This window comes from Amphibalanus amphitrite, unplaced genomic scaffold, assembly GCF_019059575.1.
Source record: "Amphibalanus amphitrite isolate SeventyFive unplaced genomic scaffold, NRLGWU_Aamphi_draft 001137F_arrow, whole genome shotgun sequence".
In the NCBI taxonomy this organism is placed as follows: domain Eukaryota; kingdom Metazoa; phylum Arthropoda; class Thecostraca; order Balanomorpha; family Balanidae; genus Amphibalanus; species Amphibalanus amphitrite.
In genome coordinates this window covers 67,872-92,406 of record NW_024882631.1, presented here as the reverse complement: position 1 = coordinate 92,406, position 24,535 = coordinate 67,872, and the positions used below count along the sequence as shown (strand labels likewise).

The 24,535-nt window shown below is 47.7% G+C and overlaps 2 protein-coding genes across 2 annotated transcripts; one reads left to right on the top strand and one right to left on the bottom strand.

Annotated features, from left to right (window-relative positions):
* Positions 1-395: 395 nt before the first annotated feature.
* Positions 396-12,073, top strand: LOC122370499. Its single transcript, XM_043346151.1, has 2 exons — positions 396-762; positions 8,010-12,073. Exons 1-2 carry the CDS (start codon positions 577-579, stop codon positions 9,372-9,374), a joined length of 1,551 nt encoding a protein of 516 aa, XP_043202086.1. The 5' UTR covers positions 396-576; the 3' UTR covers positions 9,375-12,073.
* A 1,114-nt stretch (positions 12,074-13,187) lies between these two features.
* Positions 13,188-22,667, bottom strand: LOC122370498 (pro-neuregulin-2, membrane-bound isoform-like). The gene is made up of 7 exons (XM_043346150.1): positions 22,505-22,667; positions 20,994-21,181; positions 20,175-20,274; positions 19,688-19,746; positions 15,902-16,025; positions 15,371-15,527; positions 13,188-14,319 (listed from the first exon to the last, which is right to left on the bottom strand). The coding sequence occupies exons 1-7, from the start codon at positions 22,642-22,644 to the stop codon at positions 14,068-14,070; spliced, it is 1,020 nt and encodes a 339-aa protein (XP_043202085.1). The 5' UTR covers positions 22,645-22,667; the 3' UTR covers positions 13,188-14,067.
* Positions 22,668-24,535: the final 1,868 nt, after the last annotated feature.

Sequence of the window (24,535 nt, the reverse complement as noted above, 5' to 3'; positions counted from 1 at the left end):
CCACAGAGGCAACCGCTTGACCTGAGACCTTAAAATTGGGTACCAGTTGCTGCGTCATAACTGGTTTCACGCTCATTTTTTTCCGCGAGGCTTTAGCTTAATTAGCGACGAAACAGCGACGTAGTTCGCACCCCCCCCCCCCCCCCACTGTCTCGGCCGGGATGCATGGGGAAAATGAATGGGTGCGGCGCGGATTTATGTCCTATATGGCTCAATGCCTCGCTAGTTCAGTTCAGGGCTACCCAGCCAGACAAAGGCAGCCCTAGCAGATGCGTTGCAGTTGCAGAATGTTACCGATAACGGGTTTCGTGACTATCACTTGAAGTCGTTGATTGTTTATCGCGCACCTGAATGACTAAACCCGACGGGCGGCAGGGATGGGCAGCTCCTGGCGCAAACAGTTGCCGGCTCGGTGTCAGTGGGGTCGCACCTCGCGCACCCCACTGACCGCCGAGGGGAGCTTTTTTTAGCAGCTGGGAACTCAGGCCGTGACAGCAGAAGACCGTACAACTGTCGATCTCCCCAATATTGAGAGTCAGAGCAAGCCCAGTCAGGATCCAACGCAAACGGAAGAAGATGGGACCGGTGAGGGTCACCTCCCGTCTTCTGACGTCATTGATGACGTTGCTGGTGGTGACGTCACTCTTACCATCTACACTGGGCTGCAAAGACACTTCCATCTGCCGATTCTCGTGCTGCACTGCTGTGCCCAACTGTGACGAGGCTAAGCGGATTGACTGCATCTGCCCGGTACTAGATGAGGTGAGCATTGAGAGCAACAGCATTTCAACTGCAATTGCTTTACTTGACAAGTAATTGTAACCTAATAATGATGCTCCTACCAGCATCATGAACACCTCATAGTCATAAGATAAGTTGGTGGTCATTCCGTCATTTTCCATCCTCAGGACAGCCAAATCCTTTTTCTCCACAACTCAAAGGTCAAACACTCGTAATCCGGGTTGGAGCGTGGTCTTGATCCCGCAAGGACCCTCTCCAGGAGCACTCCTCCAACTGTAGGCAGGCTCCTCTCCAGAAGCAGGCCATGGCCGGGTGCGGCTACCGTTTGCGGAGCCATGGGTAGCTTGTGCGCGTGAGGGGCGGAGCTCCGGTGGAGCATCAGGGTGCCCACCCGACCAATGTCTTCCCCAAATTCCATCATACTCCCGGCTCTGCAATAGTCTCGTCAGACAAAAAGAGCCTAACCCAGCAAAGCAAATAAAAGAGATTCAGGGAACAATCAAAAACATTACTTATGTCCTTAGCAAATCATCGCTGGACTAACAATTTCATACACTTTAAAAATCAGAGGAGGTATGGCCACGACTCTTGAGTGGTTCATAATTTATCGGTGGAGTCGGTAAACTTCAAGTCTGAAGTCGCAACCAAATGGGTAAGCTGATAAGGGTTGTCCCTTACTATGCAATATCTAAACAAAATAAAAGCATAGGATAACTTAATTACAATAAATACGACGGATAGTTTTCACATCTTATCTTGCACCACGTTTGATACGAAGAAAAAAAGGTGTGCTGGAGCATTACAATAATTTCGGTGGCGGATCTAGGACTTTGCATGCCTTGGAGGTGGGCCCACACCCCAAAAAGGATGGTTCCCGAAGAGTTCTCTTTCGCTTGTCATTCGCTGCAGTGCAGTTCAAGACCTTTGTCATGCAAAAATTGTTCATTCTTCTTTTAATCTTATAACTGGTGGGGGCCGGGGGGGGGGGAATCGGCTCAACCTGTACTTTTTTTTTGCTCTCGACGGGGAGCCACTTAAGCTAGAGGCTCGAAATTTAGTGACTTTTCTTTACTATTCATTGAGCACATTATGTCAAATTCTTTAGTTTCTAGCTTGCGCAGAGGCGTCTCTAGGACGAGTTTATCGGGGATAATTTTGGTCCAGCTTTGACTGTTCCGACATTCGCCGCTAAGCAGCGGCTTGCTTAGGTTTGTACTGGTGATGTGGCACCACCCGTCATATATGTGCACCTAAAGACTATGTGACGTCATTTCACATCATCATCATCATCATTCTTTATTATGCACCGCTTTTACAGCGACAAATACAAATATATACATGTTTGTGGTCACAAATGATGGGAGCCTGAAAAGCTGGTATCTCAGGTATAGGTGCTCAATGTGAGCACGTGAGGAGCCTCAATAGGCGCCTGGATGCCTCACATGTTCCTTGAAGGACCAGCCGAATGCTATCCGCCAAGCCGTCCTCCAACCGCGGAGCCCGCACACGGTCAGGGTCCACGGGCCCACCAGCCGCCAGCTCCATTACTGCTCGAAAGTCCCTGTTGTACATTTCAAACACTTGTAGGAGGAATGAGCCCTCAAGTTCTCTGGGGCACATGGCCAGCTTTGCTAGGGAGGTGATCATGGTCTGTTTTAAGCGGTGCTCCGCTACCATCGCTGACCTGAGAGCAGAGAATATTGCGCCTCTCAACAACTCTCGAACCGGCGCCAAACCAGCGGCCGTCAGGAGGGCAGAGTGATGTGCGAAGCGGGGCAGCCCGAATGCCGCCTTCACACATCCGGCTTGAAGGGCATCCAGGCGGTCCACCTCGGATGGACGAAGAGGAGCTGTGCTACACCCGTACATCAAAGTAGGGAGGACAACAGCCTTCCATAGGTAAGCTTTGTCAGCCGGGCTTAAGCTTTTGGCCAGTATGCCAGCTGGTGCTAGGCCATAAAAGGCAGCTCGAGCCCTTTTGACACGCTGGTCGACGTGTCGGGAAGCCGTGGAGCGGGCGTCGAGCGTCACGCCGAGGTGCTCGGAATAAGGCCGTATTTGGAGCGGTTGGCCAGCTAGCTTCCACGTTGGTGACTGCGCCAGAAGCTCGCCTCCGAAGACGATGCAGTGGCTTTTTGTCTTCTGATGGTCTGGATGGACGAATTCTAGTCGCCAGTCCCGCGCAAAGTCACCGACCTGGACCAATAGTGCACTGAGATGAGCGGCGTTCGTTGACAGTAGGAGCAGGTCATCAGCATAACACACTCCCGGCACGTGGTGCTGATGAAAGTAAGCGCCGTCGCCGCTGCGGTCCAGCGTCGCCAATAATGGACGCAAGAACACATTTGCAAAGGTCGGCGAGAGGATAGCGCCTTGCCTGGTTCCTCGTAAAACCTCAAAAGTTTCGGAGCTGGTGCCACCAAATGTAACTCTGGCGGATAGATGCCGATACCAGTAGACGATCAGGAGCCAGCAGTTGACGCTCATATGTTCTGTGAGTCGGTAAAACAGTCCGTCATGCCAAATCTTGTCAAAACATTTGCGTGCGTCCAGGTTGGCAGCGAACACAGGGAGACCAGCGCGCCGGTTATAATGTACGGTCTCTTCGACGAGCATAGAAGCTTCCGCTGTGCCACGATTAGGGATGAAGCCAAACTGCAGGTCGTGCGGGTGAAAAGAAGACTGCAGTTCCTCCAAAATCAGCAGTTCCAGGAGCTTTGAAGCACACGTTGTGATTGAGATGGGCCGGTAGTTATCAAGACAACTGGGATCGAGACGACTATTCTTCAAAAGCGGCACCACTATACTCTCGGTGAAAGAAGCCGGGACAGTGCAGGAAGATAGGCAGCCAGTCAATAGGCGAGCCAGCGCGTCTCGAAGAGGGGGAGAAGAGCCGAACATCAAGTGCTCAGCTGACACTCCATCCACACCAGGTGCCTTGCCAGGATGAAGGCGGTTCAGCAGATGAGTGACCTCATCTGGCGTTACAGTTCGGTGGGTGATCTCCGCACGAGCTCCTAAGACACGAGCTTCGACAGCGTCAGCAATGAGCCGCTGCTCGTCGCTGAGCTGCTCCCGGCTGTCGTGGTGGACAGTCTTGAAGTGGGTATAGAAATCAACCACAGAGCAGGCAGAGCCGACCGCAAGGCCGCCTCGCCGGGCCAGCTGGACGCGGTGCCAGAACTTGTTCAGCTTGCGATCACGACGCAGAAGACGGAGTAGCCGCGCCTGCTTCTCGATGTGTGAGGTGGCGGCCTTACGGCGTGCGTGACGATACGATCGTCTAGCTTCACGGTAGCAGTCGGCGACAGGAGCTGAATCTGGGCGACCGGCACAGACCCAGAGTCGGTACCAGAAGCGAGAGCGATCCCGAGCCGCTGCAGCGCTTGCAGTCCACCAAGACTTTGGCGAACGGCGTGGCTTCGAGCATTCGGCGATGCGAGCAGCATCATGGGCGCATTGCGAAATGGCTGCGTCAAGGGCATCAAGGGAGTCGTCGCAGGCTGGAAGAACTTCAGACAGCAGCCCGCTCAGTACTGCTCTGTAAGTTTCGTTCTTTTTAGGACAGCTCCAATCGAGGATGTCTGGATGCTTTGCAAGGCCGACATCCTGATGCAGTAGTGGGTTCCTGCTAGCAGGGGCAGAGACGGCCAGCCTGCAGATGAGCGGCAGATGAGGACTCAGGTTGTTCAGATCTGGAGGCACAATCTTGCAGCTTAGCACTTGCGGCATGAGAAGTTTGGGCACAGCGACATGGTCAATGTGTGACCGATTGCCAGCGCGTGAGTATGTATAACTAATCGGTTGGTTAAAATTGAACTCAGCAACCGATAATTCATGATCATCCAGGAGCTCCTGCATGGCCATACTGTTCGGCGTGTAGCCTCGAAGGCGGTGCCAGGTGGATGGACGAGATTCTCGAGGCAGCGGGCATAAAGCACAATTGAAGTCGCCGAGCAGCACTACGGGCGCGCTCGGCCGAAGAGAGGAGAGAATTGCGGACAATTTCCCCGTGACGTCAGCATATTCACCTGTATTAGCGCCGGACGAGTCCCAGTAGGGCATGTAGCACCCCACAACGCTGAGTAGCGGGCGGTCGTCAGCAATAACGGTGACACCACAGAGGCGCGAATCACCACAGTCCACAGAGCGGTAACTGAGACCTGGGCGACGGCGGCAGATCAGAGCCACTCCACCCCGCGGCCGGCCCTCTCCGGCACGCGGGGGTATCTCCATGGCAAACTGCTGCACGCAGTAAAAATCAGCAGGTTCTAGAGACGACAAAATGGTGGGCAGGTATGATTCCTCAGCACGTGATAGCCAGACTTCTGCCAGAAATAGAATGTCGCACTGGGACAGTAATTCATCAGCGATGTAATGCGCTGCTGAGAGGAAGCCCTCGCAATTATATGCGCCTATAGTGAGACTGCTGCCGGCGCTGCAGTTCTCCATTACCGGGCCGCTGGTCCCAGTACGTCTGCTGTGCGTGGCCTCTGTTGTTGCCGTTGTTGCCGATGTGGTGCTGTCCTCGGTTACGGCGGTTCCTCGCAACTTGCCACTGGCCGTGCTCCTGTCCGTATCCAGTGACAGCGTCCGCGTACGTATGTTGGCGCTGGTGAGCTGCTGTAGAGGCGGCGGCTCTGCGCAGTCCTCCGTCCTCCTCGTGGATCTGATGACGGACAGGCCCCGCCGGCGGCCAGGCTGCGGGGCTGCGGTCGGAGAAGGTCGGCTCTGAGGTACGAAAAGCACGCCTGCGACGCCGCCGATTCAGTGGATGTGTACGAACTGTGAGGCCAGCAGGCCAGTTACACGGGTCCATAACACGGCCTGCCTCATCAGCGTTAACTTCGATGATGTACGCTTTAGGTGCGCCATCTGTGCCGTGACGTGGCAGCTGGTGGAGGCTGTGCAAAATATGAACAGCTCCATGCACCAAACCGAGCACGTCTCGGTCAGAGACATCAGGTCGGAAGCCATCCAGCATAAACCTCTTACGAGGCTTAAAACGGGTTGCAGAGCTCATCACCAGAGCCGATGCCGTCCCAGCACCTGTCACTGAAGTAGGGCGTGCAGAACCAGTCGCACGAAGTTCCTCCTCAGGCTGATCAGCATCGGTTGCGACATGCTGAACACCCACGGCTACACCCAGTGCACGGCCGGAGTGACCGGCACGACCGTGCTGACCGCTCGGATGACCAGTCGTTGGCGCAGGCAGATCCGGCTCGCTGTCGGCGTCGGAGTCGCCAACGCGCCACTGCAGCGCGTCCGCGATAGCGCCACCCAGTGCACGGAGGTCAATACCAGCAGCAATGTCCGCTGCCAGACTGGCCTCCGGGTGAGGCTCAGGAGCCCCGCTAGCGTGAGACGCGGCGGTGTTTGGGGAGGACCTGTTCTGTGGCTGGGCTTCTCCAGCCGCGTGATCATCACCTGCAGTGCGCTGGGGTGGTAAAACCACATCCCGGGCAAGAAGATTCTCCACCAATGCCACTAGTTCGGCAATGCGTGTATCGCGTGCCGTGCATTCTTCGCGCAGTCTAGCAGTCTCTGTCTCCATGAAACGGAGGCGAGTATCAACGCTGGACTTGTTGCGCCTGAGCTCGGCCACCTCCCGCTCAAGGCTGAGCTGCATGGCAATGATTGCCTCCATTGAAGCCGTTGCTTCAGAGCCACTTGACGAATCAGTAGAAGGCGGACGAATCGGACCGGGAGGAGGCAGCGGATCACGGCCGGCCGACTTCAGAGTGTTGCTGTCTGCGCGTTGGGTCAGCACACCCTGAGCCACAGAGTACCCGAGGGCCCAACAGTCCTCAGCGAGAGCGCTGGTGTTGCCCGACACCCGGCGGCTGAGCTGACGCCCTGCGACGGCAGGCATGGCGGAGCACAGCGCGGTGTACAGCTGCTCTCTCAGTTTTCGCAGGTCGCTCTCCTCTAGAGTCAACAAAACTCCACAGACCTTGGCGGGCTCATACCGACCGGAAAAGATATCGTTTGGCGCCGATAAGATGGCCGCCTTCTCAGCGGAAGAGGCCTGGGCGGGGAGTAGGACGTCTAGAGGAGTCAGAGCCTGACCACTAGACTCTAAATTGTGGCTAGCATAGATGCTTACCGGCTCCTGTGTTTCCACTCTTTTCGGAGCTGTCTCTTCCATGGCTAAACTAGGCCAATGAACTAATTCAAAGCACCGCAGAATCGCAGTGATTCGACTTACACGTATTCCGAGAGAGAAGTGTCCAAAATTAGCACGAGAGTCACTGAAGAAAATCAAGAGCAAAGTCGCTGAGCGGAAATTCGAAAATTCGGTAACTGGGTCAAAAATTATCAAACTTTACAAGCTTATAATAGGGTGTTTTTCATATTAAATTAGATGCGAGTAGACCCATCTTAATCTACGTTAAATTAGGAGCTGTATGATATTAAGCACATATCACAAGGCGGAATAGGACCGCAAAAATATGCAAAACCATAGAGCACTTCCAAACACGTCCGACCCGGACCACAATCCTTCATTATTGTTCAAATTGCAGTAATAAGCATGTGAGGATAAAACCATTCGTCTGATGGGCTGTTTCGGTTTGTACGGTTTCAGATGATACAATGAAAATGTTTGAATAGGCGGATCCAGGTACCTGAGAATGTACTGTAAATGTACTATCAATGTACTGTCCCCGTCTTAGCGTGCCTGAATTCGCCTTTGCTTAACGAAATCGTGCATTTTGTGCTCACGTTGCATATTTCACATGATATATCACACATCATGTCAAAAGACACATGACCTATTAAGACAAAAAACATCATCCCAAGTTAGCTTACCTGAATTCGCCTATGATTTTTGAAATATCCAAAATACTGGAATATATATGAAGGCCCAGTTCATAAAGAAGGGTCCCCTAAAGTTTCCTCAAAATCGGTAAAAAAAAGAAGTTATAGCTTTTTAGTAATGAGGTGTGAATCGTTATTTTTTTTTTGCTTCCAGGAACCCCATTTTGACCTTTTATAGTCAATCTGATTTCTGAAAGTTAACGATGAAAGCAATCAAAAGACGTTTGTCCCATTAAAGATCAGGCATTTAGCTTTTGAGATATCTAAACGTAGTCTAGAGAGCCCACCATTAGGGCTAATGCAAGGAAAACGTCCACATTTTGTCAATTTTGAGGCTGCTGGAACAATTATAATGTCCAAAATGTTCCGTTCTCGTAGTTCCACCAGTAATAAGCATGTGAGGATAAAACCATTCGTCTGATGGGCTGTTTCGGTTTGTACGGTTTCAGATGATACTGACGCCCGACTCCATCCCGGCCGGCACCACTTCTCTAAGCATCTCCAAAGTGTCCAACTTGACCATCGGAGGACACTCTTTCCATCGTCTGAACTCACTGATACACTTCACCGTGAGCGACATTGGAGCTGTTATCATCGGAAGAAAAGGGATGAGTCTGCATCCCAAAAATGTGCTTCGCATTTTCATCGCCAGAAGGGTTGAGTCATTGAACGTTGACGAGCATGGTTTGACAGGCAAATGGCAAACCGAGCCTGAACAGACGACGATCATATTCGAGGAAATCAAAGAGCTCAACATCGCTTCCAGAGGACTCAGCTATGCGACTTCGGAGTCGGACGAAGGGCTCACTGTCAGGATCAGTAACATCGCAACCCTCTCGCTGGCCTCAAAGGCGTTTGACGCCCGCATCAGAGATCTCCTTCTAGAAAACGTTAGCATGCCACAATGTCACATGGGAACTTTTGAAAACAAAATCCACTCACTGGAGTTGAATAAGGTCACAATACTGGATGTCAAAACGCGATGTTTCAATAGCGTTGGGGAGCACGGCAACGGCCTAGATTGTGGAGTCCACATCACAAACAGCACGCTGGGAACTGTGAAGTCGCAGGCGTTCTCCGGAAATATCACAAACATCAAACTAGATCAAAAAACCCTGGTTGGAAAAGTGAATAAGCATGGTTTTCAGGTGCAGGCCAAGGACTTCATCGTCAAAAATTCCAAGATCGACACCCTAAGCTCCAAAAGTCTTTCGGTCACTTGCAAGAAAACTTTTGCAATCAAGGATGTAAGCATCGGACGTCTTCGCACTGACGCATTCAAAGACGTACGGGCGGTGCGGCAGAGTGTCCCTACAGTAAGCCTGGAGTCCCTAGAAGTTGGTGTCGCCGAGCCCGGATCGCTGTCTTTCCAACGCTGCCTCTGCGTGGATGCCTCTAAGCTTCACATCCAGCTGTCTGACGAAGAGAAATGCCCGACAGAGCAGTGGGCCCGCAGGATTCTGGGAGTTACGGATCAGCAGGCGCTATACTGGGAGATTCGTCAACTGTACCAAAGTCTGCGTGAAAGCAGCAGCGGCTGTGATAAGAACGGGGAACCTCAATTGACAACGGCAGTCGAAGACGAGTCGTGCCCGTACCCAGACGACGCAGAAGAGGTAGTGGAGAGCGGCGTGAGCGGTGAAGAAACCAGCGAAGGTGTCATCTCTGACGAAAAACGTCCCAGTGGTCAGAATGAGACAGGTTCGAGTGGAGGAGTGTCTGCTTGCTGGAAGTGGGCCGCCATAGTACTGATGGTGGTGGTGGTGGTGGCGGTGGTGGCGGTGATGTTTGCACTGAAGATGTGTACATTTTAACCCGCGCCCCACTGGGGTCTGCGTATAACACTGGGGGGGGGGGGGCTATTCATAGCCCCCCTCCTAACTCCGAAACTACTGGGCCGATCATCAAAATTCAAACGGCGTCTGATAGCTCCGGAAAAACTGTCAAGCGAAACCTAATTTCATTGACCTCGAGGTCACTGATGACGTCACAGGTCAGGTCAAAGTAAAAATTATTAGCATTTTGGCTTCTTCACGTTTTGGGCTCTGGCCGCCGTCTTACAAGTCAAATCAGGCTCATTTTTGGTTCACACACTCGTGAACAGATGCTCTAGATACTCTGAGGGTACCAAACTTGTACTTTGTTTTTCAGGTCAAGGTCAGGTCATCACAGGTCACGAAAATATTATATCATCCGTCGGTCACGTGACACATGTTTTATGGTCCATTTAGGCCAAACATTTCGAATTTGATGTCGTTTGTGTCATTCGAGGTCATTTTGAGTCAAATTTAGCTTAGGCCAGGTCACTTTCAGGTCAAAAAAGGTCAAATTTCGAAGCTATAATTTTTCAACAAAAAAAGGTATCTATTGAATGCAGTTTGAGCTCAGAAACACGATGGTGCTATTTATATTGGCGTACGATGTCAAATTCGTGCTGAAAAATTGATTTGAAAAATTAATAATTGTTAATTTTTTGCAATAATGCGTATAACTTGGCCATTTTTGAAGATATTTAGCTAAAACTTGCTAGAGTTAGTCATAATAAAGCGTTCTATCACATATATTTCGTTTTTTTTGGAAAAGTAAAAAAAAAAAATTGAAAAAAATGTAAAAATATAAATTTTGAATTTTATTATATACAATTTTCGACATTTTCAACATTTCGAAAATCCGAGATAGCAGTTTGATAGCGCAGTCTATTCTGAGTACTCTCATGCAAAGAAATTGGATCTAGCTTAAAAACTGAGCTCTTGGGAGCGATTGCCGTGGTTCAATGTTTTGCGTCGAAATCGGCCGAACATGACGTCACTCTGACGTCATTTCCGGCCGACCTATGGTAGATACGAAGTTCAAATTTTGACACAAGGTGTCAAATTGATGCAGCCGAAGGTACTGAAAGTTTGGCGTCGATACGTCAAGCGGTTTGGAAGGTATTGCAGAAAAACGGGAGGGGGGCTATAAATAGCCCCCCCCAGTGGGGCGCGGGTTAATACATATTAAGTGCTCTTTCTTGTAGTTAACTCAGGCAAGGATGCGGCGTTTACCCCGCGACCCATTGGGGGAGGGGGGTAAAGGGCCTCCGTGGTTTTTCGCAGATAACTCAGAAACGGCTACCAATGGGGATGTTCGGCTTATTTCCTCACCAGGTGGCAGCACTGCCTTCTTTGGACACAGAAACTGTGGCGGCGAATGCGCCACTGTGTTTTGCACTGTGTGGAGTCCGTGTCGGTTCGAGGGACTGAATTTCGGTGAATTTGATAGCAATTGATTTGAATTTTGCTCAGATGGGTTGTGAATTTATATTCAGCAAGTGTCACAAACATGGAAAGGCGAGTTAACAAAGGACAGGAGACTTAGAAAGGCTTCAATTGACGTAGCCGAAGAGAGGCGAGAAGCCGAAGATAGACCGACACCAAACGGTAATTCCATGGATTTGCCATGGATGTAACACGTTTCCAGACATTTTTTTTTTGGTGAGCATGACTAAGAATATAAATAGTCTTACTTAACTCATAGCTGGATCTTGTATTGCGGCTATTGCCCATATGAAGTAATTTACCTGTATAAGTTTGTGGGCATATCAATATAGGAAATTGACCTGCCCTTTGAGAAAGGCATTGAAAGATGATACATGCTGCTGAGAATGATCATATAAATTCAATGCATTTTTATAAGATTCATTGCAAGCATTTTTAGCAGTGTTCTACTTTGTCTGGTACCAAAGATGTTGCATGCAGATAAAGGTTTTGATGGAAAAAGACAAATAGTATCTATTTTGAGTACACCAGCAACCAGGAGGTAAATGTAATAGAACTTTAAGCTACCTACTATTTATGAATTGTTACAAGTATTGATCATCCTACATGGTGTTACAGGTGCCCAGTGCAGTCATGCTTCTGGTGCGGTGTCAGTTTTAGACCACTTCCATTTACGGTGAAGGATCGTTGCCTCATGGGTTGATGGCGAATTCAATGAACTTTGATATTCTATATTTGCGATTTCTTTCTTTCAAATATTTAACAAATGAGAGCAAAAAATCCACTAAGTGCGTACTCTTATACGACTTCACCCTATTTTTCTTTTTTAATGATTGGCTCGTAAAACATTGCGCGTGTGCGCCTTACGAGTTCCTATTGACTAATTATCAAGTCCCGGAACCGTTCTAGAATTAGAACAAAAGTTCCGTGCAGGGAGACAGTGAGCTATTAACATTACACAAACACCAAAATGCTTAATTCACCTACAAGAAGCACACATATTACTGATTCGTAATACACTCTCAACCCACCAAATCAATATCTTCTCAACTACTGTTCCACTAATGGTGCTGGTATGCGATTATTCTATCGGTTAAGCCGGAAGATCGTGGCAAAATACGGTCTGACTCCTGCAATGTGTTATCGGTATTAAGTGGAGGGGGGAGGGGGCCACCGATAAAGACTATCACACAGGATGTAAAGAATATGCACATTTATTACGATAGCAAATGGAACTGCCATTACTTAGTTCGACAATACAGACGTAACACATAAATAGATGACAGGATTGGGCAGGATAGGATGGGGTGGGGATAACATGGGGTAAAAGTTGAGTGGGACGGGGTATAAACATGGAGTTATAAGGATGAGACAGGGTAGGCAGAGTAGAGGTGGGGTGGGGCGGGGGTAATATTGGGTAATAAGGATGAGGCAGAGTCTCACAGAGTAGAGATAAGGGTGGGGATAGCATGTGGTAATAAGGGTGAACTAGGATAATGCAGAGTAGGTAGAGGTGGGCAGTGTAACACAGGGAGGGGATAACGGTTGGGGTTACGTGGGGTGCTATTAATGGTGGGATAGGATAACGCAGATGGAGGTGGGGACAGAGTAACAGAGTGGAGGGGTGTTTGTGGAGGAATGGAGTAAGAAGGTAAATTGGGTGATGTATGGAGGGTAGAATAGAGTGAGGTAACACGGGGCATGAGCGATGGAGTGGGGTAACTTAGAATAGAAGGGATAGGGAAAATGTGGGGTAACATGGGGTTAGGAAGGTGTAGTGGGGCGGTATAACATAGGGTGGAACACTTTGGGGTAACATGGGACTGAATAGTGGTGAGGAGAAGTAAGAGTAAGACATGGTAAGATTTGTTACTGCGAGGAACGACGGGTTTAAGTTGCGGTAGGTAGGGACAAGGTCGGGGCACAAAAATGATGGCGTATTGCGGAGCGCATTTCTCTCTTCTCCCTCCTCTCCCACTCTCTTTCTCTATCCCTGCCTCTTTCTTTCCCTCTCCTTACCCTATAGGTATCTCTCTCCATCTCTCTGCCTCTCTCTCTCTCTCTCTCTCTCTCTCTCTCTCTCTCTCTCTCTCTCTCTCTCTCTCTCTCTCTCTCTCTCTCTCTCTCGCTCTTCTCTCCCGTTACCAGTGTGCTGGAGTGTCACCATCATTCTGCATCCTCTGTTGAGTGTTTGATTCGAGTGTAAGAAGACGGGGAAATCAAATTCGTGTTTCTGTTTGTGAAGAAAATAATACAAAAAAAGAGAGCGAGAGAAGGAGAGAGGGAGAGAGATAGAGAGAGAGAGAGAGAGAGAGAGGAGTGGGGGTAAGAGAGGCTGGCGACCACTACCCACAAAGACAAGACGGCACCTTCACAACAACAATATAGTATTAGCTGCATCAGTACATTATTAATCGGTCTGATTCAAAGACCTGCTCAAAGACAGACATACAGGCATGCGAATATATACAGGCGCTCTGTCGGTGACGTCATAACATCACCGACCATACGGCACAACACATTGAGCAACAAAATATTATAGTTTTAGTACCGAACGGTAGCTGAGGCCCGCGACTGGCAGAAGAAGAAAACAAAACCGACATGGTCACGTGACATAGGAAACTTTCTCAGCCTCTGGCTGGCACACGCGTTCGATTCATCGAACCCGAAGTGAACAGTGCTCGCAGCGACCGGCCGCGGCGATGCCAGATGCGAGAGTTGCCAGATTCTCGGCCCTGGCACAGATATATCAATTATCGAGGACATTGGTGACTAGATCCACATCGCGGCGAACAACGCAACCAGTAGTTGGCGTTCTCGCCGCCAGAGGCGCTACTAGCGCGTTGCATCCGCGCCAGGCCGTCTAGGAGCCACGCCGCATTCAAATGAACTTTGTACAAATATAGGAAAATATCTTCCAGCGAAAAGATATTTCAGACACCAAAAAACATGAGGCCAACATCACATCCCTGCAAGACACCGTCAATGGTTTGGCCCACCCGGCCATACCACCCACAACTCTAGCATTTCACCACTCACTAAAAATACTCATCTCACACAATCTTCCGCAAACTTCCTTCCCTTCACTTCACACCTCTCACTTTCAACTAATAAATATCACTTGCGGTACGCATCACCGTGCGTCGAACTTCCCATTCACTTAGTCATGGAATTCAAAATAGAAATATCCTTGGTCCTGCGAACGTGCTTCAACCACCACTACCACCTCGTCTCACGCATGGCCTAATGACTAAGCAAGCCTCTTTGGTATTGACTCATCAGGGCCGGTCACCAGGTCTAGAGTTTGCAGAAGGACATCCAGTTCCTTCACACTCTTTTGCGTTGGTAGCGACACAGCCCCGTCGCGGGCGACATCGGAGCCGGCGGGGGGCGCCCGACGTAAGTCCGTCGAAGACGACGAGGACAGTTTCGTCGTTTCCGACGGCGGCGACGGAGGCGGCGAGAGGTCGCTGGGACGACTGACCGGAGTGGCAGCCGGGACCTGCCGGGACAAAACGACAGTGTGTTATCCGGGGGCTTCAACAGCCGTTAGACGGGCGTCAGGGGCAGTATGTGAACTCAGGGAACAGCAGCCGTTAGACGGGTGTCAGGGGCAGGATGTGAACTAAGGGAACAACAGCCGTTAGACGGGTGTCAGGGGTAGGATGTGAACTGGGGAACAGCAGCCGTTAGACGGGACAGTACCTACATACGTGAAATGATGAGGGAACAACAGTCGATAGGCGGGAGTCGGGTTCAGAGTAACATGGGGACCGGGAGGACCAGCAGTATGCGACCTAGGGACCTGCAGACGAAACAACAGTAAGTGACCTGGAGGTACAACAGCCGTTAGACGGGTGCCAGGGACAGTATGTGACCTCAGAAGTCAGAACCTTGAAAACAGCGGCCGGGATCTGCGGGGATGAAACGGATTTCAGGGGGGGGGGGTTGAGGGACAGAATGGGTTCCCGGGGACCAGCGGCGGGAACCTGCGGGCAAAACCACCATCAGAGGCAGTAGCGGCGGAACACCTTCAGTTAAAGGGGGCACTGCCGACATTTGGTCCCATTCTTTCCATGCAACGCCCAAAGGACTAATGTTAAAATGCCAAAATCAAAGGGGCATGGTGCCCCGGTGCCCTCCCCGTTCCGCCGCCTATGATCAGAGGGGTGTCAGAAACAGTGAGACGATAGAAGCGACTTGAGGGAAACGTAACGACAATTTTATACATACAATGAAACGCTTCGATTTAAACAATTGAGCGGTTGGAGAGAAATGTCCGTGTCCTCGTAATTATGTGACGATGTGACGCAATTTTCCGAACAACACTAGATAGGGGAGCATTGAAAAGACAAAGCTGAAAGGGCTGAAACGACTAGTCAAAGCGACAAAGAAGAACGATGCAATGGTACTGGGAAAACCTCTCTTCATTTTCAAAGTTAGTTAACAGTAATAAAATTAGCCGCAAGAAATTATCAAATGGTGAATTAGGCTCAAGAAAAAGAGCACGCGAAATAAAAAAGAACTGTTGTCATGACAACCTGCGCGCTGACCTGTTCGCTTCGGCCCGCCGGCAGCTGAGGTGGCCGTCTCATCGACGTCGGTGCCGCCTCCGCCGGCTTCGAGGCTTCGTCTGTTGCCATGGCGACCGTACCGTTTCCCGTTGCCATGGCGACCGCACCGTTTCTGCATTGGGCTCGACCCCGCGGTCTGAGGCGACAGAAGAAAAGAAGAAAAATGTTATTAAAAATACATAGATAAGGCGAAATTTACAGGCATGGGGGCCGCTTGTCTTCCAGAAAAACAGCTTTAACTTTTGTGGAAAGGGAAGTGACTCTAGGCACATTACAAAAAAGCTCTTCTTTTGTCACAAGTTAAACAAGATGGAAATAAATTATGAGTATTTTTTAATCATTTATATATAATGCCAAAACAAACGGTAAAGCTCTAATAAATATTAAATGAACCAAACGTTATAATTGAAATAATCGTCCTTCCATCAAAGGCGTCAAACGACTGTATCATTCCTCTAATGACGTCAAACATCTGTATCTTTCCTGATTCCTCCAATGACGTCATAATACCTGCTGCGGCGTCGCCAGAGTACAGCAATCAGTAGAAGCAGCAGCAGCAGCACGGATAGCCCGCCCAGAACCAGCACCAGTGGCTGAAACTGGCCCGCCTTCAGCAGCGGCTCGTCCGGACGCTCTGGAACATGCATTGTGCGCATGCGCGTGCAGAAGTTAGCAGGTTAGCTGGGGTTAGGCGGGTTAGTGGCAGGCGTTAGGTGTGTTTGGTGTAAATAGTTGTTGAGTGGAGTTGAGGGTTTGACGTGAGAATGTAGAGTTGGTTTAGTTATTTGGGATGAAGTCCTGTGAAACGTGATTGTTTTTTTTTTTTTACTCAGGCGTTGTTGTGCGTATACGACGGTCGTTAATCCTATTTTGTCTCTGCGAAGACTATGCAATACAAATTAATTTATGGCCCAGACACGAGGTCTAAGTAAAAGTGTTAACCAACCTAGGACATAGGGTAGAGTGGGGCAAAGCGCCCAGGGCGGGTCAAACGCCCACCCCTCTTTTTTATGAAATGCTCGACTTTTTGAAGAATTCTCGATAGCCATTTTCAAGAACGAGCAGGAATCTACTTTTGCCCCCTTTTTCGGTTCTACAAGTGGGTTGTTCTGGACGTAAGATAAAGATTAGTTTATTTCAGACAATTTTTAGATATTACATGTTTCCATACTACTAAAAACTTTGTCTGATAGAGATTAAAGTAGGCAATGAAATTTAGCTACGTAGAACTTGCGGATTTAAGCTATGTTTTGAGCATTTACTGGTTTGCAACACAATCGTCACACGCTTAATTTTGGTGGACTTCGTTTTGAATGTGCTGTTGGGGTAATACGCCCACTTTGGTGTGGGGCAGAACGCCCATCATGGGCGTTTTACCCCTAATGGGAGTTATACAGTACGGGTATTTGCGAGCATTTTTGGCTGAAAGTGAGTGTCGGGATACGTTTCTAATGCTCAGGATTCTTATGAAATATGCAATATACTGGTTAGTATCGCCTGGAACAATTTATTCGCACGAACTAATCTCCGCTCACCAAGGCGGTGACAGCCCGTTGACTGAATGAGGAGTGGGGTGGTAACAACAGTGTTCAAGATGTGTTTAGTGGTGTAATCTATCGATTTAAAGTCAAACAAAATGAGAATGGATAAATACTGCATTCTTTTGTCAGAGTACCGAGCGTGTAATGAAACGTTCAGGACTGGGCGTTATGCCCCACTCATATGGGCGTTATGCCCCATGGGTGGGGCAAAACGCCCGATTTGTAGTCCTCTCAATTCGGATGGCATATCTAAAAAACCATGCATGCCACTTGTTTCTGATGTGTTATTCGAAGAAAGCCAAGGTAATGAGCTACCAGATCAGCTGCCTAGTTGTCTTTCAAATTTGTAAGATAAAGAGATACTGGGGCTGGAAAGTTAGGGTGGGCGCTTTGCCCCACCCTACCCTATCCCGAAAGATTTTTGAAGATCAGTCAATTCATTCGAGTAAAAAATATGTTTCTGTTTCACACATAGATCGGGTGTGGGAAATTGCTTATGTATATAGCTGGTAATTATACCCAAGCCCTACATAATATTTATTGCGTGTGCAAAACGATATTTTATGTAAGAGAGCCGCTCAAGTTATCCTGAAATATGTGTTGTGTGTATTGCTTTCTACTTTTACGAAATGTAAAAGCGATCACAATCACTATTGACAGGTAAACTGAGCAAGCTGCTCCAACAAAAATTAATCTACAAATATCTGGTCTAGAACAACTAGGCAAAACCTCGAAAAAAGACCACGGGAATATGCATGCCAACTAAAAACGATGTGGTTCGTTGGGTTCCAGGAAAAGTAAGCACTGTTGCTACCAAACGAGCCAAAATTGGCCGTCTCTTAGAACAAATAATAAGAGGCAATGCTATCAAACAAAAACTAGTCAAACCGCTCTACTGGCTGGCTTGAACTCAAAAGTCACGGTTAATTACAATAGCGCACAAACAACCAAACACCAGCTGGTTACATGTAAAGCTCTGTCACACCAAAACAATCTACAAGTTTATCTAACACCTATCGCATTCGACGCTTTGGCCGCCGGCGATCTACACATCAACCACAACGTGAAAAGCATGCGCCGTCGGTGGGATTCGAACTCACGGTCGTTAGCCCCAATAACCGGCCAGAATACGTCTAGTGGCCGCCGGGCCTAAGGTGTGGCCCCGTGACAGTACTGTGCGCACATACACACAGACAGACGCACAAACAGGGCATAAATGTCAGCTGTGACGGGCACACTGCCTTTTACGAAGAAATGAGTTAAGGGGACATAATTATGCCCCCCATGAGGGTAGTGAATAAGCATATCTGCAAAAAGCTCTTCTTTTCTCAAAAGTCAAACAAGATAGAAAGATAATATGAGCGAAGACATTTTTATAATAGATTTACGCGAACTTAAGGACTGCAAACGCAAACTGCAAACACCATCTGAGCCCACTTACTGGGTTGGAAAACAGCGATCCAATATGCCAGCTATTCACATTATAGTTTACATGACGTAACCGCAATAGAAAACAAGTAGTCAGATTTCACGATTTTTCTTACGATTTACGACTAATGAAAGATGTAAGTAAGCTCGTTGAACGCCAAACCTCGCACTTTGTTCTCAATATTATCACAAAAATCTTGACAAAATCGGCCTCGCTAACCAAAAAAAAAGAGCAGCAATTTAACGTTAAACACTGTATTCCAACGATCAGTTATACGATCAAATGTATGATCAACTGTTATTACCTGAGTGGACCATTGTTGGTTCCTCTCCCTCCATCTAGCAGCATGTAAATATACGGCATGGGCTGATTTTACGCATATGCACCTCTTCCCTCATACCTACCGGTTTTCAGATAAAACATTTCACTGGTCTCATCAGCACAGTATTGCAAGATACGTGGAAGAACATGTCTCTCTCATACTTCACTGCCTATCATCAGCCTTCTGGACACGATAAGATTCACTATTTGTACATAGTCAAAGAGGAGCTTGCATTATTTTGAAAATGATGGGTGTTCGATATAGTTTAACACGACTTAGATGCAGGTTTGACGGACAGTGACGTGACTTTTTGTGGTAAGAAAAAAGGCTCCATTTTAACATCCGATGGGTCCTTGTGGTTGACAATACAGTGAGCTATAATAGTGCTGTGAACAGCCTGTGTTGCACTTCTATGTATGAATGAGGCATTGCCAGAATGATTTATAAAAAAGATACAATTGCATCAAAGCAAACACGTTTATATAAGGAATGCAGTTTACGAGAAAAATGCCAATGCAGAAAACAATTATAATTAGGTTCAAAACGTATGCATTGTAGTTGCTGAGCGAAAGATTTAAGAGTAATGGAATTTATCAAAGTTGTAGAAAACAGTAAAAATATTGAGGCAAAAGAAAAAAGAAAGAGTAGCATAGATAGGTATGAGAAAGTAGGAGAAACGTAGCGACAGAAGGAAGAAGAGGGAAGGAAACTCAGATAAAACAGTGCAGAGAGAGAGAGAGAGAGGGAGAGAGAGAGAGAAGAGAGAGAGAAGAGAGAGAGAGAGAAGGAGAGAGAGAGAGAGAGAGAGAGAGAGAGAGAGAGAGAGAGAGAGAGAGAGAGAGAGAGAGAGAGAGAGAGAGAGAGAGAGAGAGAGAGAGAGGGAGGCAGAAGGGAAGAAAGTTGTTATTACGTTTGCGTTAGGCTAGTACTTTTTACGCAGCATTTTCCTTTAATCCCGTTTGCCATGCTTATTATTATCACCCTCACCAGGCACCAGTACTTACGTTTAATCGCGTACACAGTTTTTCTTTCACATCGTTTGCCCTTGAAGCCCTCTGCGCATCTGCGAAAAATCATGAACACGTTAGACGAAGTAAGGATTTTGCACTTTATCGGATACTGTAAGAATCAAAATACAAATTTTAACCACTCACGGTAAATAAACGGTGATGAGGAACGGATAAGGCTTGTAGCTAATGCAAATGATTTAGGTATGAGAAATACCTAATTCACACTGCAATACTGTATGATGTGAGTGGATTCCAAACAACTGCTGTTGATGCAAAGTTTTATTAAAGATAGAATAATAATAATTTGAGTTCAGCCATATTGTGATCACATGATATTAACCAAAAGTGCACACTTAAAAGTCTTGTAGGATCCCATGCATAAAAACACAGCAGCTGAGCATATTCCATGTTTGTTTCTGATCTCTAGCTTCCTATTTTCGTTTTAAGCACTGTTTAGTGTTTACAATCAAAACATACTCACTGGCAAACGTACTCCATGACACTTCTATAGAGCGTACAGGAGCCGCCATTGAGGCAGTACGACGGTATGTCGCACGCTTCAGCTGCTCGCCACGAGTCCGCTGTGAAACAAACGCACACACACGTGACGTCACAAGATCCAGCCAATCAGCGTGCTGGGTTTGATAAAACACCGCATAAAACATTTTCTGTCATGCTGTTTGAATGAACTGATATAAAGAAATCGCACAGATTACACTTTTTAGATGATCTAGGCACCAATCCCATTTTTATTTTCATAAGTTTCATAAAAGCCATGTTGTAAAAACCATCCCTCGGTGAAAACTTTGACGTCAAATGCTCTACCAATCATCGCGTTCCATTTCGCCACCTGTCACCAAAGGGACTGACTGATTTTTCGTTTGAGTTATTGGCAACGGAAATTGACGTTAGTTCATCAATTGACGACACGTCAGACGAATCCAGATGAAGCGTCATTTTGGGCTTGGGAAGCAGCCAAGAGGCATCCGGGACCTTTCCCTCCCTACCCCACATAGGGAGTGGGCAGGGTCACACAGGTCAGTTAACCACATCATTCCAGCTTAATCTTTCTCCTTATCCTATCATATCAACGCCCATTTTGGTTTAAATAAACTGAAATGACCTAACGCGACAAAAGCAAAACAATACTACCAGCATTTCTGTTACTTTTGTAATTTTTTTGTATTATAAAAAGGTAAACATTCAATGACATGATCATTATGCAACAATGAAATCACCATTCCCTGCTTATTTTATGATCATGCCAAACAACCAACGCATCCCACACCCCAAGACTCACGTGGTTTTGGTTTGTCAGGTCCGGTCGGTTTAGGAGTCGGCGGCGGTCGTACCCGCCTCTGGAATACGGCCACCCGGGCTCGCTTTGAGCTCTCGCCGGCTCGGTTTTTCGCTCTGCACTGGTACGATCCGGCGTCACCCGGCAGGACGCGTCGAATAATCAGAAAAGACTGGAGCCGCCTCTTCTTCCTGGGGACGGATAGAATAGTTTAGCGCGAGAGCGTAGGTTCGAATCCGAGGATGGGATATTATTTATGGTGTGAGTGATGACGGATTGAAAATTGGCTTGCTTCTCATTACAGCAAGTAGTGACATTATCAACAAATGGCATTGCTTGAAGAAAAAGAGGTTTATTGTTTTATTCCATTTAATAACTATTGTTGATTATTTATTCCCTACATTTTACAAAAATACCTTCCAAATGCTTGTTTGAATAACGGACAGCTTGTGCGTTACATGGTAGTAATCCCACATAGCTGTCATTTGGCAAACTACCAGTGTCTGTCTTATTCCATCATACAAGGTAACTACGAATTACGATCACTTTTCGGCCTGAACTTTCACTCTGAGAACTAATTAATAGTCATGACGTCGGACAACCCGAGACGTTCTCACTAAACCAAACTGTCTAGCTAAATTTATTGAAATCTATGGAATCTCACAATACTGAATAATTGTCTTACTAAACCAATGCGACCCTGAATATCCTGTGTAACCTTGTCACGGATAGTCCATTAACGAATACATTCATAACGTATTCAACAGCGAACACCTGCCTTGCTTCCGCAACTAAATTAGATCACCCTCGCTGTTATTTGTCCTCACAAAACACTCGCCAACATTAATTTTCTAGATCCCAGCGTATGACTACCATTTATCACCAGAAGGAAGCAAATTTGACATCTTGGCTGGCTGCCAAGTAGCCCCCGGTCACTTCATGAAACTGGTGTGGGATTTATTCTCAGAAAACATTACGTCAATAGCTGGCGGCAGTTGTTGATTCTAGTCAGCGTTACGACATCAAAGGGCGCAAGATTGAATGGAAATCTGTTGGCATTTAGCGTTAGTGCTTTGGTCAACAGGTGAGGTTTCCGGCAGCTGAACCGCCATTGTCTTGGTCTTGAATTGAGCATGAGTTTTTGATGGACGATCTAAGCCAAACATATAAGAATACTACAATACGTGTTTTATAATAGTAAACAATTGTATTCTGAAGGAGCGAGGAGGCATGCACATATAATGGCAGATGTGTTCCCACACAAAATGTTATCATCTGTCTTCACCACTCTGCTCACCTGTGCCTGTCTCCCTCCCCCTTAGACGCTCTCTCTCTCTCTCTCTCTCTCTCTCTCTCTCTCTCTCTCTCTCTCTCTCTCTCTCTCTCTCTCTCTCTCTCTCTCTCTCTCTCTCTCTCTTTCTCTCACTCTCTCTCTCTCTCTCTCTCTCTCTCTCTCTCTCTCTCTCTCTCCCTCCCCCTCCCTCCCCTCTCTTCACCCTAGCACAAATACTCACTTCTTAGTCCTGAACCGTATCCTTCTACTGGCGTTCACGGGCCTCCCGTTGTGATACCAGGATACCCTTGGTAACGGAACACCCCGTACTCGACACTGTAGCCGCAGGCGACGGCCGGCTGGTAGTCGAACACTCTTCATCTTGGCGATACGAGGAGGCGAGCGACCTGAAAACGAGGGAAAGGGTGGTAAGCAAAACGAGGGTTAAATAAGTCAACGGAGACGTTGAAGGGTGGTTAAACAAGAATAAAAAAATGAAAGAGTAAGGTCATATATATTTAATGAGATATTGAGGCAAAAGAGAGACAACCGTGTTAAGTCAGTGACAATAGGGAGTTGCGACACAAAAAATCGCATATCTATGACATTTATTCAGTTCTTCAAATTTAAAAATGTTAAAATAACACAGCTCCTTCCAATTCGTCATAATGTATCAAACGACAATCCACTTCAATATTACAACTCCCTTGCAAGCCACCAGGTGAACCCTCCTTTAGCCGAGCCTCTGTCAACCTTATCGCCAACTGCTAAAGCGGGCGGCACTTCAGACAGACAGACATCCACCAGCACATCAAATCAGGGTCAAGGTCAGCACAGGTCACGTGACCTCACGAGCGAGCGGGCGGCCGGGCGGGCGGCAGGATCAAAGGATGTAGGTCAAAGTTCACCGCTGTCGCCGTCGAGGGTTTGCGGAGGGTCGGTTTGGAAGGGATCGGTTGGATTTGGCTGGGAGTGGAAATTGCCTCGGGTGGAGGTGTCGAGTGGAAAAGGTTAGGACGAGTCTGACAAGAGGTGTGGCGCCACTAAGTGGTTTCTTGGCATGAGCTGTAGCGAACCCGGCGCTGGCGACACTTCAAGATAGACTTGAGCTGAAAACATAGCGAAGGTGTACGAGCGGGTTGATATGGTGAAATTGTAGAGTTCGTGGGAAAAATCATGAGTTTTTGTTGGGATAATGCAGTGAGCTGTAGACAGTGTTTGTGCTCGATATAATTACCTTTTCAAGTAGTGTGATTTTGTGGTGTCGACATCATTTGTAATTGCAAGAAAGTTATGGTTTAATAATCGTGTCTTTTTTTGTCACATAAAAAACTCCTTCACGTGTTCATGGATACCGTTTGTCTTAACCGCGTTTCCATGACAACCACTCATCTCGGCCGTCTGCTCGTCTCCGGAGAGGCGCTGGTGGCGGCGAGACGACTGATATTTGTATCAACAGACCAGCCGCCATGTTGGTTTTGGCTCCGAAGGCGCCCGACTGTGGCGAGGTTTGAAACATGGACGAGTCCACTTGGCGCAGAGGGGAGGTCACAAGGACAGGTGCCTTTGGCGCATCGCTTGCTGATATTTGTGTTACTCAATTGTTCAGTGGATGATAACTTACTGCAGACAGCAGAGACATGAGCAGAGTAATGCCTTCGAAAAGGCGCGATTGGGGACAGTGTTTGGCATAAAATTCGTTTCAAATTTCAATGCATGTTTTTCCAACTTGGTACAATTATCAGTATCCTAATAGGTAGGCATATCTTTTGGTCACCTGAAGGTCACGTCCAGGAACTGTTAAAATCCTAATTTGCCGGCTAATAGACAATTCACATGTTAGTGATCGGAAGACCCAACGACTCTGTTTCTCCAAAGGTAACAAGGTCTGAGACATGATGACCTTTGTCGAGTCAGAGTCACACCTCCTACCACTGAGTCATCACGGATGATTTGACTCTGTTGACTCTCCCGGTGGTTTGCCAAAAAATAACACCTGAAGACACATGGAAAGGCCATTATGTCCACAAATTTCACCACCAAAATACTCTGTCTGGTCATCTGATTCTACATCAATCGCGACTCCCGGTAGTCATGTCGACTCGGAGTCAATTAGCGTCGACTCGACCGGATTATATTACTTATTAATGTTGACTCTGGTATCGTGACTCCGAGATCAAAGCGGGACCATGACTCTGTGTTTGCCTTCATAGTGAGAATATAAATAAACATTTCGCTGGCCTTCGATGCAAGCAAAGATGTATGGCTAGGT

What these genes read in the sequence shown, in the direction of transcription:
- LOC122370499 (XM_043346151.1), top strand. Translation starts at nt 577, where the DNA reads ATGGGACCGGTGAGGGTCACCTCCCGTCTTCTGACGTCATTGATGACG. An exon ending in TCTGCCCGGTACTAGATGAG is followed by an intron (nt 763 to 8,009) that starts GTGAGCATTGAG and finishes GTACGGTTTCAG; the next exon opens with ATGATACTGACGCCCGACTC.
- LOC122370498 (XM_043346150.1), bottom strand. Translation starts at nt 22,644, where the DNA reads ATGAAGAGTGTTCGACTACCAGCCGGCCGTCGCCTGCGGCTACAGTGT. An exon ending in GTCATGGAGTACGTTTGCCA is followed by an intron (nt 19,747 to 20,174) that starts GTGAGTATGTTT and finishes GATTTTTCGCAG; the next exon opens with ATGCGCAGAGGGCTTCAAGG. An exon ending in CGGCGGGCCGAAGCGAACAG is followed by an intron (nt 14,320 to 15,370) that starts GTCAGCGCGCAG and finishes TTGTCCCGGCAG; the next exon opens with GTCCCGGCTGCCACTCCGGT.